This window comes from Phaethon aethereus, assembly GCF_964289735.1.
Source record: "Phaethon aethereus genome assembly, chromosome: 3".
NCBI classification, from domain to species: domain Eukaryota; kingdom Metazoa; phylum Chordata; class Aves; order Phaethontiformes; family Phaethontidae; genus Phaethon; species Phaethon aethereus.
This window is the reverse complement of record NC_138576.1, coordinates 53015410-53029263: the sequence shown is the minus strand read 5'-3', so window position 1 is coordinate 53029263 and position 13854 is coordinate 53015410. Positions and strand designations below refer to the sequence as shown.

The 13854-nt window shown below is 37.6% G+C and overlaps 1 protein-coding gene across 1 annotated transcript in view; it reads left to right on the top strand.

The window, feature by feature from the left end:
• Positions 1-8041, top strand: part of SLC22A16 (solute carrier family 22 member 16) — a gene marked incomplete at both ends in the record, with an annotated part of 32674 nt that extends 24633 nt beyond the window's left edge. Inside the window, 4 exons of the mRNA XM_081997421.1 lie at positions 1457-1584; positions 1970-2079; positions 2672-2771; positions 7829-8041. Coding sequence (XP_081853547.1) covers positions 1457-1584; positions 1970-2079; positions 2672-2771; positions 7829-8041 — 551 coding nt within the window. The remainder of the gene's footprint in view (positions 1-1456; positions 1585-1969; positions 2080-2671; positions 2772-7828) is intronic.
• Between the last annotated feature and the right edge of the window lie 5813 nt (positions 8042-13854).

The window sequence follows — 13854 nt, the reverse complement described above, 5'->3', positions numbered from 1 at the left end:
AATTTTAGTTTTCTCAACAGTATATTTTAATTTGGTTATAGTATTCTTTAAATTTTGTCTGTCTGACTGTAATCTTCCTCTGGAATGTAAGTTGTTTATAAAGGCGGCTCAGTGCATTCATGGCCTGATCCAGAGTTTGTTAAGATCAGTGGAAATATTCCATTGACTTCAGAAGACTCTAGATCAGACACGCAGCTGTGAGCCAGCAAAGAATTAAATCATGTGCTTTGCTTTATGCAACTGAGTGCTCTCGGTAAAGTGAATGTGACTGTTCATGTACACAAGCAGACAGAAGGACCGGGGCCCTCATGGATTCAGTTTGTGTTATCATGTATTACAGCACATTGGTAGACTGACATGTTGAAGAGTGGATGCTAGTATTGCACAAGAATGAAAATGTTATGGTGGAGTACAATGCATAAATCACTGTATCTGCCTCCTTCAAAAATATTTTAGCAGATTAATATACACTGAATAATGACAACCTAGTTTTACCAACACAGGCCCAAAAGATTGTTACCTGATATTATAAGTGTATTGACATACTATACTTAGTAAAGTACAGTGCTTAGTGCTTAGTGCAGGAATGCAGCATATTTGTTCAGGGCTGTATCTTACGTTCTTCCTTGATTTTACATTGGCCTTAGTAGCATTCTTCATGAGCAAGTTGAATTAAAACATGTCAGAACTGGCTCAATTTAATTTGTCTAGGGGCAAATCATGTTTACACAGGATTTGTGAACATTCCTAGCCAAACACCAGTTCCTTTAGAGCGGCAGAAGTTTTCCTCTGGAAAGAGACCCTAGGAAGGGATGATCTGAGTAGGACTGGGATATTGTAAGCAGCTTCCCTCTTTTTAATGGAGAAGAGAGAAAGCTGGAACTACACTCTCTGTATTTGTGGAGCTGACAGAACACCAGCCCTGGAGAGACCTTGCTTGCCTTTTACCTTGGGGTGATTTGGGGCTGAAGCTGGGGAAGGCACCTGTGCCTTCAGTGCCGTGTCCCGGTGGAAGCTGGCAAATCCTGTGAGGTGTGTCGGTGTGACACCAGCAATATTCCTCATGGGCTCATTTAAGCTATTGATGTGAAAATACCTGAAGTGAAAGAGCAGCAAACGGAGAGCTTTCAGTCGCAAGTGCCAGTGTCATAAAAGCAGGACCGTGGCCTTGCTCTTTTCTGTAATTTTCCACCCCAAAGAGAACTGCAGCTGCTCTGTGCTGTGAAACCTGCTTCCCTCGTCCTTCTCCATCCCCCACTACCGTATTTTAGGCCATGCTTTCTGCTTTCTGTTACCATTTCTGTTACCAAATGAACACACCCAACACACTGGTTATCTCTAGATTTCACTTATTTGTTACCCCCTAGATGAAATGAATCCCCATAAAGAGGAAGTTAGAGTTATAACATGAATATGTGTAATCCTGACTTAAAACGAAATAATTTCATACTGACAGGTGCTGTGGAGTTGCCTTGCTATATCATTGCTTGCATTGGGATGGACAAACTGGGAAGGAGAAACACACTCATTCCGTTCCTTATTTTAAGTGCACTGATCTGTGTTTTAATTATGTTCATACCTCAGGTTAGTCACGTACCGTTGAAAGTGTTCCTATAGCAGAAATTGATTTTAAAGTCTGTAGATGCAGCTGCTCTTTCTAAATCATATAGTTGATTAAAGGCTGTTTTTAAAATGCAGCTGCCAGTCTAAGATAGATTGCTGTATTTTCAGTACAGGTTTCACAGTTTCATTGCTGGAGTCACATGTAAAATGTTCCCAGGGCTTCTGTGAACCAGGACTGGTAAAAAGTTATATGGACACTGGTTGCTTCTTGAGACCGATTTTAAAATAGCAAGCAATAAGTATTGCTTCTTGTTTAAAGAAGGGTCACAACTTTTGAAGGATTTAAATTAAGTCTGGAACAGTGTTATTTTCTGGTGATTCATTTATTCGTGCTCTCTTTCAATAGGATTTCAATATATTAATTATCTTAGCAAATATGGCTGGAAAATTTTCAATAGGTGTGGCATTTGGTCTTATATATCTCTACACAGCAGAACTGTACCCAACAATTGTAAGGTAAGAACTTTCCCCAGTCATATATCTTTCATTATTTTGCTGTTATTTCCTTTTCTTTGTTATGCTCCTAGGCCAGGTCCCGCAGCTCTTTGCATTAGTGGTGGTGGTCTGAAAGACTTGGGATGGGTTGAGTTCCTCTGCTGCTTCAGAGCTGTCTAGTATTTAGCTGTATAATAAATTTGTATTTATTTTTCATTTCCATGTGCATTCTTTGGTTTCACTGAGGAACTAGAAGAGCACTCAATACATTCTTAAACACTTATTTATGCCTTTCTTAAAAGTCCTGGTTGTTCATCCTGTGGTCTCTGCTGAATGATTGTTGTATTTTTAATCTTAATTATAGAAGCAGCTGAATTTCATTGCAATATAAATTTTCACTGTAAATAGTAGCAATATTACACTGTATTATATTAAATATTCCACTGTAATATTAAATATTACACTGTAAATAGTAGCAAAATGCGTACAATAGCTTCCTAGTGCCATTGCATAAAGACACATATCATCTTACTGATGTTTTGAGTGTCTGTGCATTTCTAATTGTTTGCTTTATCTGCCAGAATTCTTACCAAAGTCTTTGTTTTATGTGTAGATCACTTGCTGTTGGAAGTGGGAGTATGATGTGCCGCGTAGGAAGTGTAGTTGCTCCTTTCTGTGTATATCTGAGAAGTGTTTGGATTTTCATGCCACTTGTAAGTATTTATTTTGGTGGTCAATGTTTGTGGTTTTGAAAAGGCGTATCACTTGTTTTCTCAGGAAACAAAAGCTGAACTTTTATTTTGAAAAGGAAATTGAATGAACCATTCTTGTTCTAAACTTTAAGTCTCAAAGTAACTTCATATTGTTAAAAATATGCAGCTAAAGCAAAAGGGAAACTTTGAGTCACTGAAATCTACTGAAAAGTTTTTACGATGGAAGTTACAGACATACTTATGCAGTGAATCCTAGTATAAAATTGATAAAAATATTTTCCATAAAAATATACTTTATCTACCATGTAACATCTAGGAAGTGTCTTAATCCATATTTCTTTACTCTGCAGGCCTAGCAGTTCTTGACCTGTAAATAACATAACAATGCTCATGATTTACTCTTACCTTTTTTCAAAGGCATAGTTCTTCCATTCTTGGAATTCACTGTGGGTGGCCATTTTGTCCCAATATTATTTATTAATCTTTTCCATGGCTTCCCTGGGATATTGCATCTTTGGAATAGCCTTCCAAAAGATCAAGAATGTCTTATGCTTACTGTACAGCTGTCCTAAAGCTCCTTTTTTGCATTTTTAATTTACAAGAACTGAACAAAACAATTAATGAGATAGAAAAAGAGAAGCAAATTGTATATTGATGAGGTTCAGGATGACTTTGACAAACAACAGAACCTTGGATTCATTAAGCACATTCCAGGTCATGGTACTATTAGGTTTCTTCTATCTCCACCTGCCCCAAGAAAACAGAGGTGGGACTGTTCCTTTGTGGACTTTGGGCATTTTGCCTGCATTATGTAGCTTCAAATCCATTTTGGACAAAATATGTTATGTATTTCCTGCTCACAAATTAATCACATTCCTTCATTACATGTATGTTATGAGGCATTTGCTACTTAGAAATCCTGCAGCTATGCAGTCCCTTTTTTACTCCTGAAGGATAATTCATGCCCATATATGTAAAAACAGAAGGAATTACAAAGTTTATATTAAAGCTTTAAGTAGAGAAGTTTTTATTAATGATTTAATAATAGTTTGAGTTCTTTCAAAAACCCTTAGAATTCACTGTGACTAGTGCACCAATGTTATATGTAGGTTACACGTCAGAAGGTGAAAATGTAATGAGATGTGTCTTTCACTTAGATTCTAACTCTGATTTTGTCTACCACATTGGAATTTCTTGAAAAAGTGGCATTGTGTCCTTTTGATTTTGCAACTATAAAATCTTAAATTATAGATGCTAGAGATTGGTTTCAGAGAATTCTTGGGAACTCGTTTCATTATTTAAGTTAATTACTTGCAGTTGTTTTGGATGAAAGTTAAGAGGATGAAGCAGACCACAAATTAATTTATTCCCTCAAGCTCCTAAAAAATGTTTTCTTTCTGCATAATGGCCCCCTACAAATCAAGCTATCATCCCAGAAAAGAAGAAGAAACATTTGTACGACAGAGTGGTCATGCGAGAACATTCTTTTTCTCTTGTCAGTGTTTTGCCTTTACTGGCTGAGATAAGCTTTATCTGTGCAGAAGTGCTGCAGTTAAACCACAGATGGGGAGTGATCAAACACTGGAGAGCCGTGCAAATGGCAGTATAAACAGAAGAATTATTTCAGCTAGGAATAACTCTTAGTGTACAAAAAGTATCCAGAGTATTTGTAGAGTTGTGTAGTAGTTCACAATGAATATGTTTTCATTATTAGCTCCTATTATAAAACATTTGTCAGTTTATTAAATAGTCTTGTCTTGAGTTGGAGCATAGCGTGCCAAGTCTCAGGTAACGTGTTTTGGAATGGAAATGAAATGGATTACATTTGTAAGTAAAACGATATACATCATGTTGATCTATTGTATACAGTCAAGCAGTTAATACTGCTATTTGACAGTCTGCCTCCCATACAGTTATGCCACCTGTGAGTAGCGCATCTCATTCGTACGCCTATACATCTTGAATAACTTGCCAAGTATGTTTTTCATTTGACAACTTTCTAAAAAACTTACAGTAAAGCAACTGCTCCATGTATAACCTATTTCTGTTTCTCAGCTGTTAAGTATTATGTTACAGTAACACTTTAACAGACTTGATTTTTCTGTCAGATAAATTATAAATGAAAAAAAACCTCCACTGAGGTCAGTGAAGTTAAATGAATGCAAATCCTGTGTCTAATACTACTGGATTTTCAGGACAAAACATAACCTTTTTTGTTGAAGTAGGAATTTTGTAAATAAGACCATATTTTAGATTGGTTCATAGCTGTGAGGTGTTCCTATAAATATAAATAGCAGACTAGAATAATCATTTGTTCTCAGAAGTAAAAGTATTATTTTGTAGGGATATTTAATTCAAAGTGTCTTTTGTTCTAGACTAAATATATTGACTTCTGGTCTTAGACCACTGTGAAATTAAAATTGTTGCTCCAGGTAGGGAGGAAGACGTATGAAAAATGGTGGTAAATCTTTTTTTGAAGTTAGTTATGGTAGCTGTTAGAAGCTGCTAGCTGTACTGATGTGTTGGGAATACTTCGAGAGTTTGACTGAGCAGAAAGTCAGATTTGAAATTAAGATCCTCCTCCTGTCAAATTAACTTCAGTGGAGCTTAAACATATTTAAATACTTTGTACAATAGTACACTTTAATCCATGAGAATTTAACTCATTGACTATATCAGAAGAACATTTTCTGATGCTGAATTACCTATGTAAAATAGTACATATATACAAAATGTACATGTTTGTTATGAGCTAGCAAGGAGATAAATTATGTCAGGTGCCTCATGAAGAAGTATGCCAAGATAAGACTTTAGTCAAAGACTTGCTTGACTAAATGTGAGTAACTTCATTGATAAGTGTGGATACTGCCCCTGAAAAGGCAGATGACATTTAAGAAGTCCTTTCATTAATATACTGTGATGTAATTGTTTCATATCCTGTCTTTCACAGGAAATATTGGAAAATGCTTTGTAGGGCCAGGGAGAAGGGAAACGCACTGAATTAGTTGGCATGCATCAGCTTTCACATTGAAAAAAAGAAAGCTAACACGTGATAGACTAGAGTTAAGAGAGCTGAGATGAAAAGGCAGGAAAGATGGTGGTGTGTACACTTACAGAATAGTGAGAGTTTGCAGGGGAATAAGAGGTAGGTTGATGAGGAAGGAAAACCTGGGAAGAATGCAAAGTGTCTAAAAGACTTACCGAAACAGAGAAGACACACATACTCAAAGCACACAGTGTTGCTTTAACCTTGTTCTGTTGGGCATCAGTAGTGGCTCTGTTTTCATAAACTCCAAATGTATGGGTGTTTATAAGCTTCAATATCCTTCAATATCCCTCAATATCCTCAAATATAAACTTGTGACAGCATAAAGGTTGTGCATAAGAGAGGCTACTGTGGGAATAACTGCCATGTGTCAATTTGTCCTGTCTTGCCATGGCAGAAAAAAATATATTAATAGTGGTGAAGAGTTTTGACACGCAGAGATGAGACTTCAATATTTTGGAATATATTTTTAAATATCACTCCTGCCACATATATATGCCTACAAGGACTTCCCTCAGTTTGTCACTCAGTGCCATTTCCTCCAGTGCTATTACTGCTGGGATTTTTTTTTTTAAATTTCTCATGATAAGAGCATGACTATTTTATTTTCACTGTTGTTTGTAGTATTCAACAGTATTTTGCTTAATTTTTCATTTTGTCAACCTCTATATTTAATGCAAATGCAGAAAGAGGAGTGTATGCAACAGTGTGAATTCTGCTTCTCAAAAGCATGCTTGAGACAAGCTGTCGTCTTCTTTTGGGCGGGAGGGGAAGCAAAAGCAGCATGGTGCATGTGCATGAAAATAGCATTATTCAAGGTTACAATGGAAAATTCCAATTTTAAAGCACTTTTCTGACTTAAAGAGGAAGTCTGGCTTAGCTGCAGATGGTAGCTGGCCAGTTCTTGCCTCAAAGTGAGACAGTGTGTGAGAGACATAGGCATAGTAATTCCACATGCTCTCTCTCACGCTTGGAAAGAAAGCATTAAACAAACAGGACAGACCTGAGAGAATCAGCATAGGGCAAGATAAGGATAATACATTATCAAAGTGCACAGTCATAAAATGGAAAAACACTGGGGCCAGGCATGAGGTACTGTGTGGAAGCATTTGTATCAAGAGAGATTTGGGTCATTTATAACCTGGCGTTGGAAGAATGTCAGGATTTTAATGCTGTCCTATACTTCAAAGGAGGAAAGTGTGAATTGTTCTCATTGAACAAGACACAGAAATGAAGGGAAAGGAAAGACACTCCTGGAGCATGTGTGTGCTTCTCTATCTACCCCACATGATCCTGATCTTTGCACCACTCGTGCTGAAGTAAGTGGTCATTACAGAACTGTGTACACCATGGACAAATCCAAGATGTGATCCCAGTGCAAATGTCAGTAGATGCCTGCGCCCCTAACAGGTCTTTGAAACTGCAGTTTAGCAAAGTATTCCTGTTTAGAGCTAGCTCATTATCTGCTGAAGTGTTCTTCTGAGCAGGGAGGTGTAGTTCTGTGGCTCCAGGCCAACGATCCATACTGAGCAATTCTGATCTGTCTGTGTGCAGGAGGAATAGGCACACAGGTACAGGGGGAATAGGTTCAGGAGCTCAAGTGCAAATTGAGATTACAGGTGGCAGGGTAATTGTAGCTCTACAAACAAGCATGTAAAAATAAATGTATGCAATCCTAGAGAATCAGTTCATAAATACATACCTGATAGTGGGAATACCAAATGAAGAGATAAGTGTTGTTTTCTCAAACAGAATTATTCCTGTTTGCACTGTATCGATCCCTTCTGGAACAAAACACCTCACCTGATCTTCACTAATTCTTCTGCATAACCTTTCATTTATGCAACAAAAAAAGGCAGATCTTTTATAGAGTGAATATTTAAGACTTACGATCTTTGCTTTACATTACAGTTACTTGTGCTTTATTTAAAATGTACTCTCAAGCAAGATCAAAGAGTTGCATAACTTGAAAGACATTTCTACCTTTACAGCTACTGTTTATTTCTTCTAGTTGCTTGTTGGAATCATGGCTCTTCTGAGTGGAATATTAACAATGATGCTTCCAGAAACACTGGGAAAACCATTGACTAATACTTTGGTGGAAGCTACAGAAATGGGAAGAAAGAAGAAAAGTTATTCAGGAAAGACTCCTCCAGCACACAGTGGTGCGGCATTAGAAAAGATAGAGATGTTTGGTCAAGAAACAGTCAGCACTGAGAAATAAAGCGACAGCAAAACGGGTGTTCCCAATTTTAATCATTATCTAATTTATCAGATATTTTTATTCAAGAAATGTGACTGTTTTGTAATATCTGTGCCTTTTAATTTGTATGCAGTCTTGCCTTTTTGACAGAGCAAGTATATAAAACCTTTTCCAGATAACTGAGGTACTGCAGAAAATTTTGATAGGATTTCTTGATCCCTTGTCAAACTTACACAGGCTTTAGAAAACCTATCTATTTGACTTGCTGTGACCAGTTGGAATGATTACTCTAAGTGTTAGAACCTACCATATGTAAAAAATGTGCCAATTCTTTGCTTCACATTTTCTGCAATTAGATTTGTAAACCCACCACAAAGTGTCCTGTCCACACTTGCCCTCTTGCAGCAGACAATTACAGGCTCGAGACTTCGAAACATGGTAAACTCAGACAGTTGTAATTCAAGAGAGAAGCCTTAACATTGTATCAAGCCATATAAATAATTTTAAACTAATTTATTCTTTTCTTCAAGTTTTCTACTAGAAAAGTTGCCATTGCTAACAAAGAAAAGTATTCTGTGAAACAGCTTCTGACTGAAAAATAATACTAAGTTTGCAAAATGTGCAAATAGTTTGTATATTCATTCTGTTGAATGGCAAATGTATTTTTCTTAGTGGTTTAGAAAAAAAATGTTCACTGGATCTACTGCTGTCTTAGTAAGTTCTTAGTTTTGTTAAAACTAAAATGCCTGATGCCTTTGGAAGTTGTATTCATTACAGACTGTTATTTCAGTGCTCCCCTTCTCACTTATTTCAGCTCAGATCTAGGACCAGATTATTCATAATTTTAAGAGCTACACAAGCAACTTTGCTAAATGCCTCCATCCAGGCCTTCTTAGTCCTCAGTGGAAAAGAATAAACAGCATATGGGTCTTATTCAGGCGCTCTGCACAGAGGTGGACTTAGTTATTAACAAATGTTTAGTAGACATGGTATCTACACATGATTTTTCTCATAGATCAGCTGTCTGTAGCTCATTTTTTCCTTATACCACACAAAATTAGTTATAAAAGTATAATTTTAAAAAATGGTAGCTGGAGGACACTGATCAGTAGAAGAGTTACCAGTTACTCTAGTAGTTTTAGTCAAAGTGTCTCTGGATGTCCCACTGTTGCTACACCTCATGTGTGCATCAACACTTACTTGCTGGTGTAGGTATTCTGCCTTATGACTGTGGATCACAGAAAACTGATAGATAGGAATGCATCATTCTGGCTGCTACTTCTATGGCTTTCTGTCCCACCTCCCCTTTTTCAGTCTACCTCCAGACCTAGGGGTTTATTCCTTGCCTGAGGATCTGTATGCTCTTCTCTTGGCCACCCTTGATTTGAGTGGCGCAGCAGAGGAACCTTCTGCGTGTCGAGGTTCAGACAGTCCTCTCTTGCCTGGGCTGCGTGAACCCTGTCATCCTTGATTTTCTCATCTTAGGAACCTAATCTCATGCTAGCTGGTACAATCTCATCATAACAAGTCTTCCTTGTTTACTTCTTTGTCATGTACCCAAAAATAAGACATCTATATTACTGTAGATAAATATTCTATATGCTGTAGAGCTTAATGGTTACATTTTTCAATTATGTCTACACAGTCATATTGGTTTCAATTACTTCTGAAACCAGAATAATGGTTTATATGCCCTTATAAAAGACTTTTTCCTTCACTGCACTGTCCTAGAGTGTCAGGTATCATTTTGGTCCTGGTATTAGGAAAAAATCGTATCCTACATGAGGACTAGCATGCTTCAAAGCAAGCAAAAATCACTAAGTTTAAGTTCAGGGAGTTTCTGTGTGGTAATTATATGTAAAGCAGAAAGGAATTTTTATGCTCCTTTCAATTCTGTGGGTATTCCAGTAGTTGCAGAGGAAACCTCTGAAGAGAACTGTGTAGAATAGTATGGCTTCTGTCCAGATACATTAGTTCAGCAAAAGCATGTGCTTAACCTTACCCGCGTGAGTAATCCCATCATTATTCAGAGAACAACTTGAATACATACTTTGATGACTAAAGATAGGATTACTCACATGCTGTGGCTTTTTATTTTGCTGAAGAGCAGACCTAGTATTCTTCCACTGCTTTCACATCACCCTCCACTTCCCAGAGCAGAACAACTCTCCTTATCTGCAAGACCTATTGCCAAACCCTGCATGCCCTGGCTTGAACAAGGGCTTAACCTTGCTAAAAAAGAAAACATCATGCAATACACCTAACAAGGAATTAAACTGGTACTGTCTGACATTACAACCACCCCCCCACATTGCTCCAAGTAATTGCATTATTTTGGGGTTCTTTCACACAGCTACTCCCTCTTTTCTTAGAACAAGATCCTATCTTAAACTCCTTAGTCTTGAGTATTAAGGACAGTACAGTCTACTTTGAACAAGGTACTAAAGAACAATTAAAATTAATTTTTCTACATCCTTACCTGCCAAATAAATGATTTGGTGGTTACCCTGCTAAGAACAGTCAATGCATGTTCTGTGTTACTTTGACTTGAGGGATTCAGGACCTGGTCATCTGTAATAGATATACATAAGGTAAAGAAAAAAAGAAAAACGCAAAAAATTAAATGCACAATGACACTGAGCAATGATAACAGGCTAAAATTTAGTGATGATGTTAAAACACAATGTAGCTTGATGGCTTTTAACCCCAAAAGCCAGTTCCTCCTGTCACTGAAGTCAGTTTGTATTTGGTCTTTGATTCAAATGAGACCTGAATTTCCCTGAACTAATGATGTTACTTTTTTCTGTGGAAATAGCAAGTTTATCGATCTACAGGTACACATTTTGTGATTTTCTGCAGGAATAGCTTAGAGGATGCCTTGGTGTATCCTACTCTTTAACCTGAGGCAGCATATTACTATAAAAAAGGAAACAGCACGTGTCTATATGTCTCTAGCATTTCTGTTTGCTTGGTTTTTCCATATGGACGAAAATATGTGTAACACTAGTCATACATTATAAACATAGCATAGACAGGGTGAGTTGATTTCTTTCTCTTAAATATTCATGGATTATCTAAATCCTCTTGCAAAAGAGCATTGAGTTTGAGAACAAATGCTTCTGTTCCTGTGGAGCGTATTTTCCTCTCGCTGCCCATAAAAAGAATTCCTTTTCATAGTTTCTTATCTGCGTCCTTAAGTTCTTTTATGTTTGTATTTGTCATCTCTATCTTAGTGCAAATTTATTGTGCTGATCACTGTCCCTGGAATTACATAATGGTTTTATGACATACTGGATTAGGATTCTTATCTGTCTTAATTGCTGGTCACTATTGCACAATGACAAGTGTTTTTTGTCCTGAATTTGATATAATATTTTATTATGTCATCTTGCAGTTTGTTAAGGACATACTTTCTGGGTTAAATATAAGAATGAGAGCAATTATCATTAGTTTAATGATAACTAAGGAAAAATAGTAAGTAAATGTGTTTGATGTTTTGAATCTGTATTTTAAAACTGTATGAAGAAGATGTATTTTCCATTTTAACAGCTCACTTCAATTTCTTTGTGCAAATTTCTATAGTTTAAACAACTATGTAGAAAAAAAAAAGCTATGCAAACTATGTGCAATCCATCAAATGCTTTGGGTGGTACACTGAATGTCTGAACAAGGGGGTGAATCCTGCCTGAAGGCTGAGGGCTTTTGTGTAATGGCTCTGTGGAAACAGAAGATGGTCTGATATGCCAGCTCTGGGATGGAGTGGAGGACTCATTGTCATTCTTCTGTACCTTTCACAACTTATTTTTACCAACTCCTTAGGTGCAGTCACTTAGGAAGCCTCTGCAGCACTGGGCTTAGCAACATGCAAGGCCTGTGAGTGCCTTTCGTAAGGGCTCATAAAAAGGTGAGGTCACTTGCGCATCATGGAGGCATGACACCAGAAGGGCATTTGTAGCTGACAAAGGGAGGGTTCTGGATTCATCCTATGCCCTTTACAAACATCTTAAAGATGCTTGTCTGAATTCCAGAACAGATTCATAGGGAAGAAATTAAAGATTAAAAAAAAAGGCGTTTTGACAAAAGAACAAGTTTATTCTATCAGGAAAAATTCTAGTAAATACAGTCAAGCAGTATGTGCATTGTTACATCTCTCATGAAGAAAGGTTAAAGCATGTCTATGTACTGGTAACCTAATAATTTTGTACAAGATTCTGTACCAGGTGGAGTGTGCATTTTGGTAACATGGTGAAAGTAGGTATTCATAGGAAGGAGTTTGCCCAGAGTATGAGGATTTAATGCAATATATGTTAATGATTTTTTTAATGTGTATTTATTATCTGCAATTAGGTGCAAGGATAAAGTCAAACAGACGTTATTTAATCTTTACACCTTTACAAAATTTAATGAACTCCTGATACCAACTCTCCCTTTTGTACACACTCCCTTGTAGGAGCTGGGCCGGTGCTTCAGCATTCCACAGAGATCCCATGGTTTAGGCTGGCAAGTATCATGCGTGTGTCTCTTCCCTGTTTGTGTTTGCAGATGTAAACCAAGGTTTGAGTAATGTGTTAGGTGGTGTCTATGACAAAATGTGCATTAAGCATGTGGCATGTTTTGCATTTCAGTTGCAGGAAGAATATGGTTCTTTTTTTGCCTTAAATTGTATAAGCTGGCTGGGGCAGTAGTCTCCCAGACACATTCACTAGTGACAAAAATAGCTGTGGGTATTGCAGAATGGGTATGAGTTTATTGGAAAAGAGAGTAGGTGACTCTAGGAATGACAAAACAATATAACTCATAACGGCTTGGTGTTCAGTGGATGTGAAAACTAACTGTAACATCCTCATGCAGAATTGGAGTGGGCAGACAGTGCAAGGAAAATGAGAATTGCAGCAATTTATAGCCATACTCTTTGTGACTTGTCCCCTTGTCAAGGGAGAAGATGCTGCCCCAGCATTCACACACCGATCAAGGAGTCGCACACACACCAGCCAAGACTTTAACTGCTAGGACCGGAGTCCCTTCACAGCGGGCCCTTTCGACTCCTCACACACACATACACATACACACTCTCAGGCTCTTCCTCTTCCCTCAGGCTCGACCCTAGGTTTCCCAAATCTCTTGACATGACGTATGCCAGATGAATTTATTGGGTGGTACAGTGGTGAAGGACAGCTCGAGCTGGGTGCCTCTGGAGAGGGACCCTGAATAAAAGAATCTCTGGGCAATTATACCCTTCCAGTCTAAGTTCCCATGAGACAGTTCCGTCCAATAGTAGTATTTGGGTCTGGGGCCTCTTTGTTCCTCACTGGATCCTTTCACTCTCCAGGTGGGCTGTTCTTTCTCTTCTCTCGAGGAGACAACTTCTGCTGATGGATGTAGCTATCTTACCTTTCTAATTTACACCCGTTTTGGGACTTTCCCTCATGGAACTAACTAAGAGTTCAGTATAAGTTCATGAGTATCTAGGTGAAAGATCACACATTTTTACTAATGCTATACAATGGATTCCATTTGAACTAGGAAGTGACTACTGTAACACCCTTAGCCCTTCTCAGGAATCTATTTCTTTTCCGCTTCCCTTAAATCTCTAATTAGTGCAAATTACTCGATTTCCATGCATATTTTATTAATCTTATGTTTTCTGATCAAGTTACACCCACCACTTGGCTTCATCATTTGTGTTTTAATGGCTTTATATATACTTGCCAAGTGATTTAGGTTCCTCCCTGAAAGTAATCATAGTGAGTGGTTCAAATATTTGTTTGCTAAAGTTGAGAAATTCGAATCATCCCTGATATACTGATTTCAAGAGCACTGGGTTCAATCAAGCT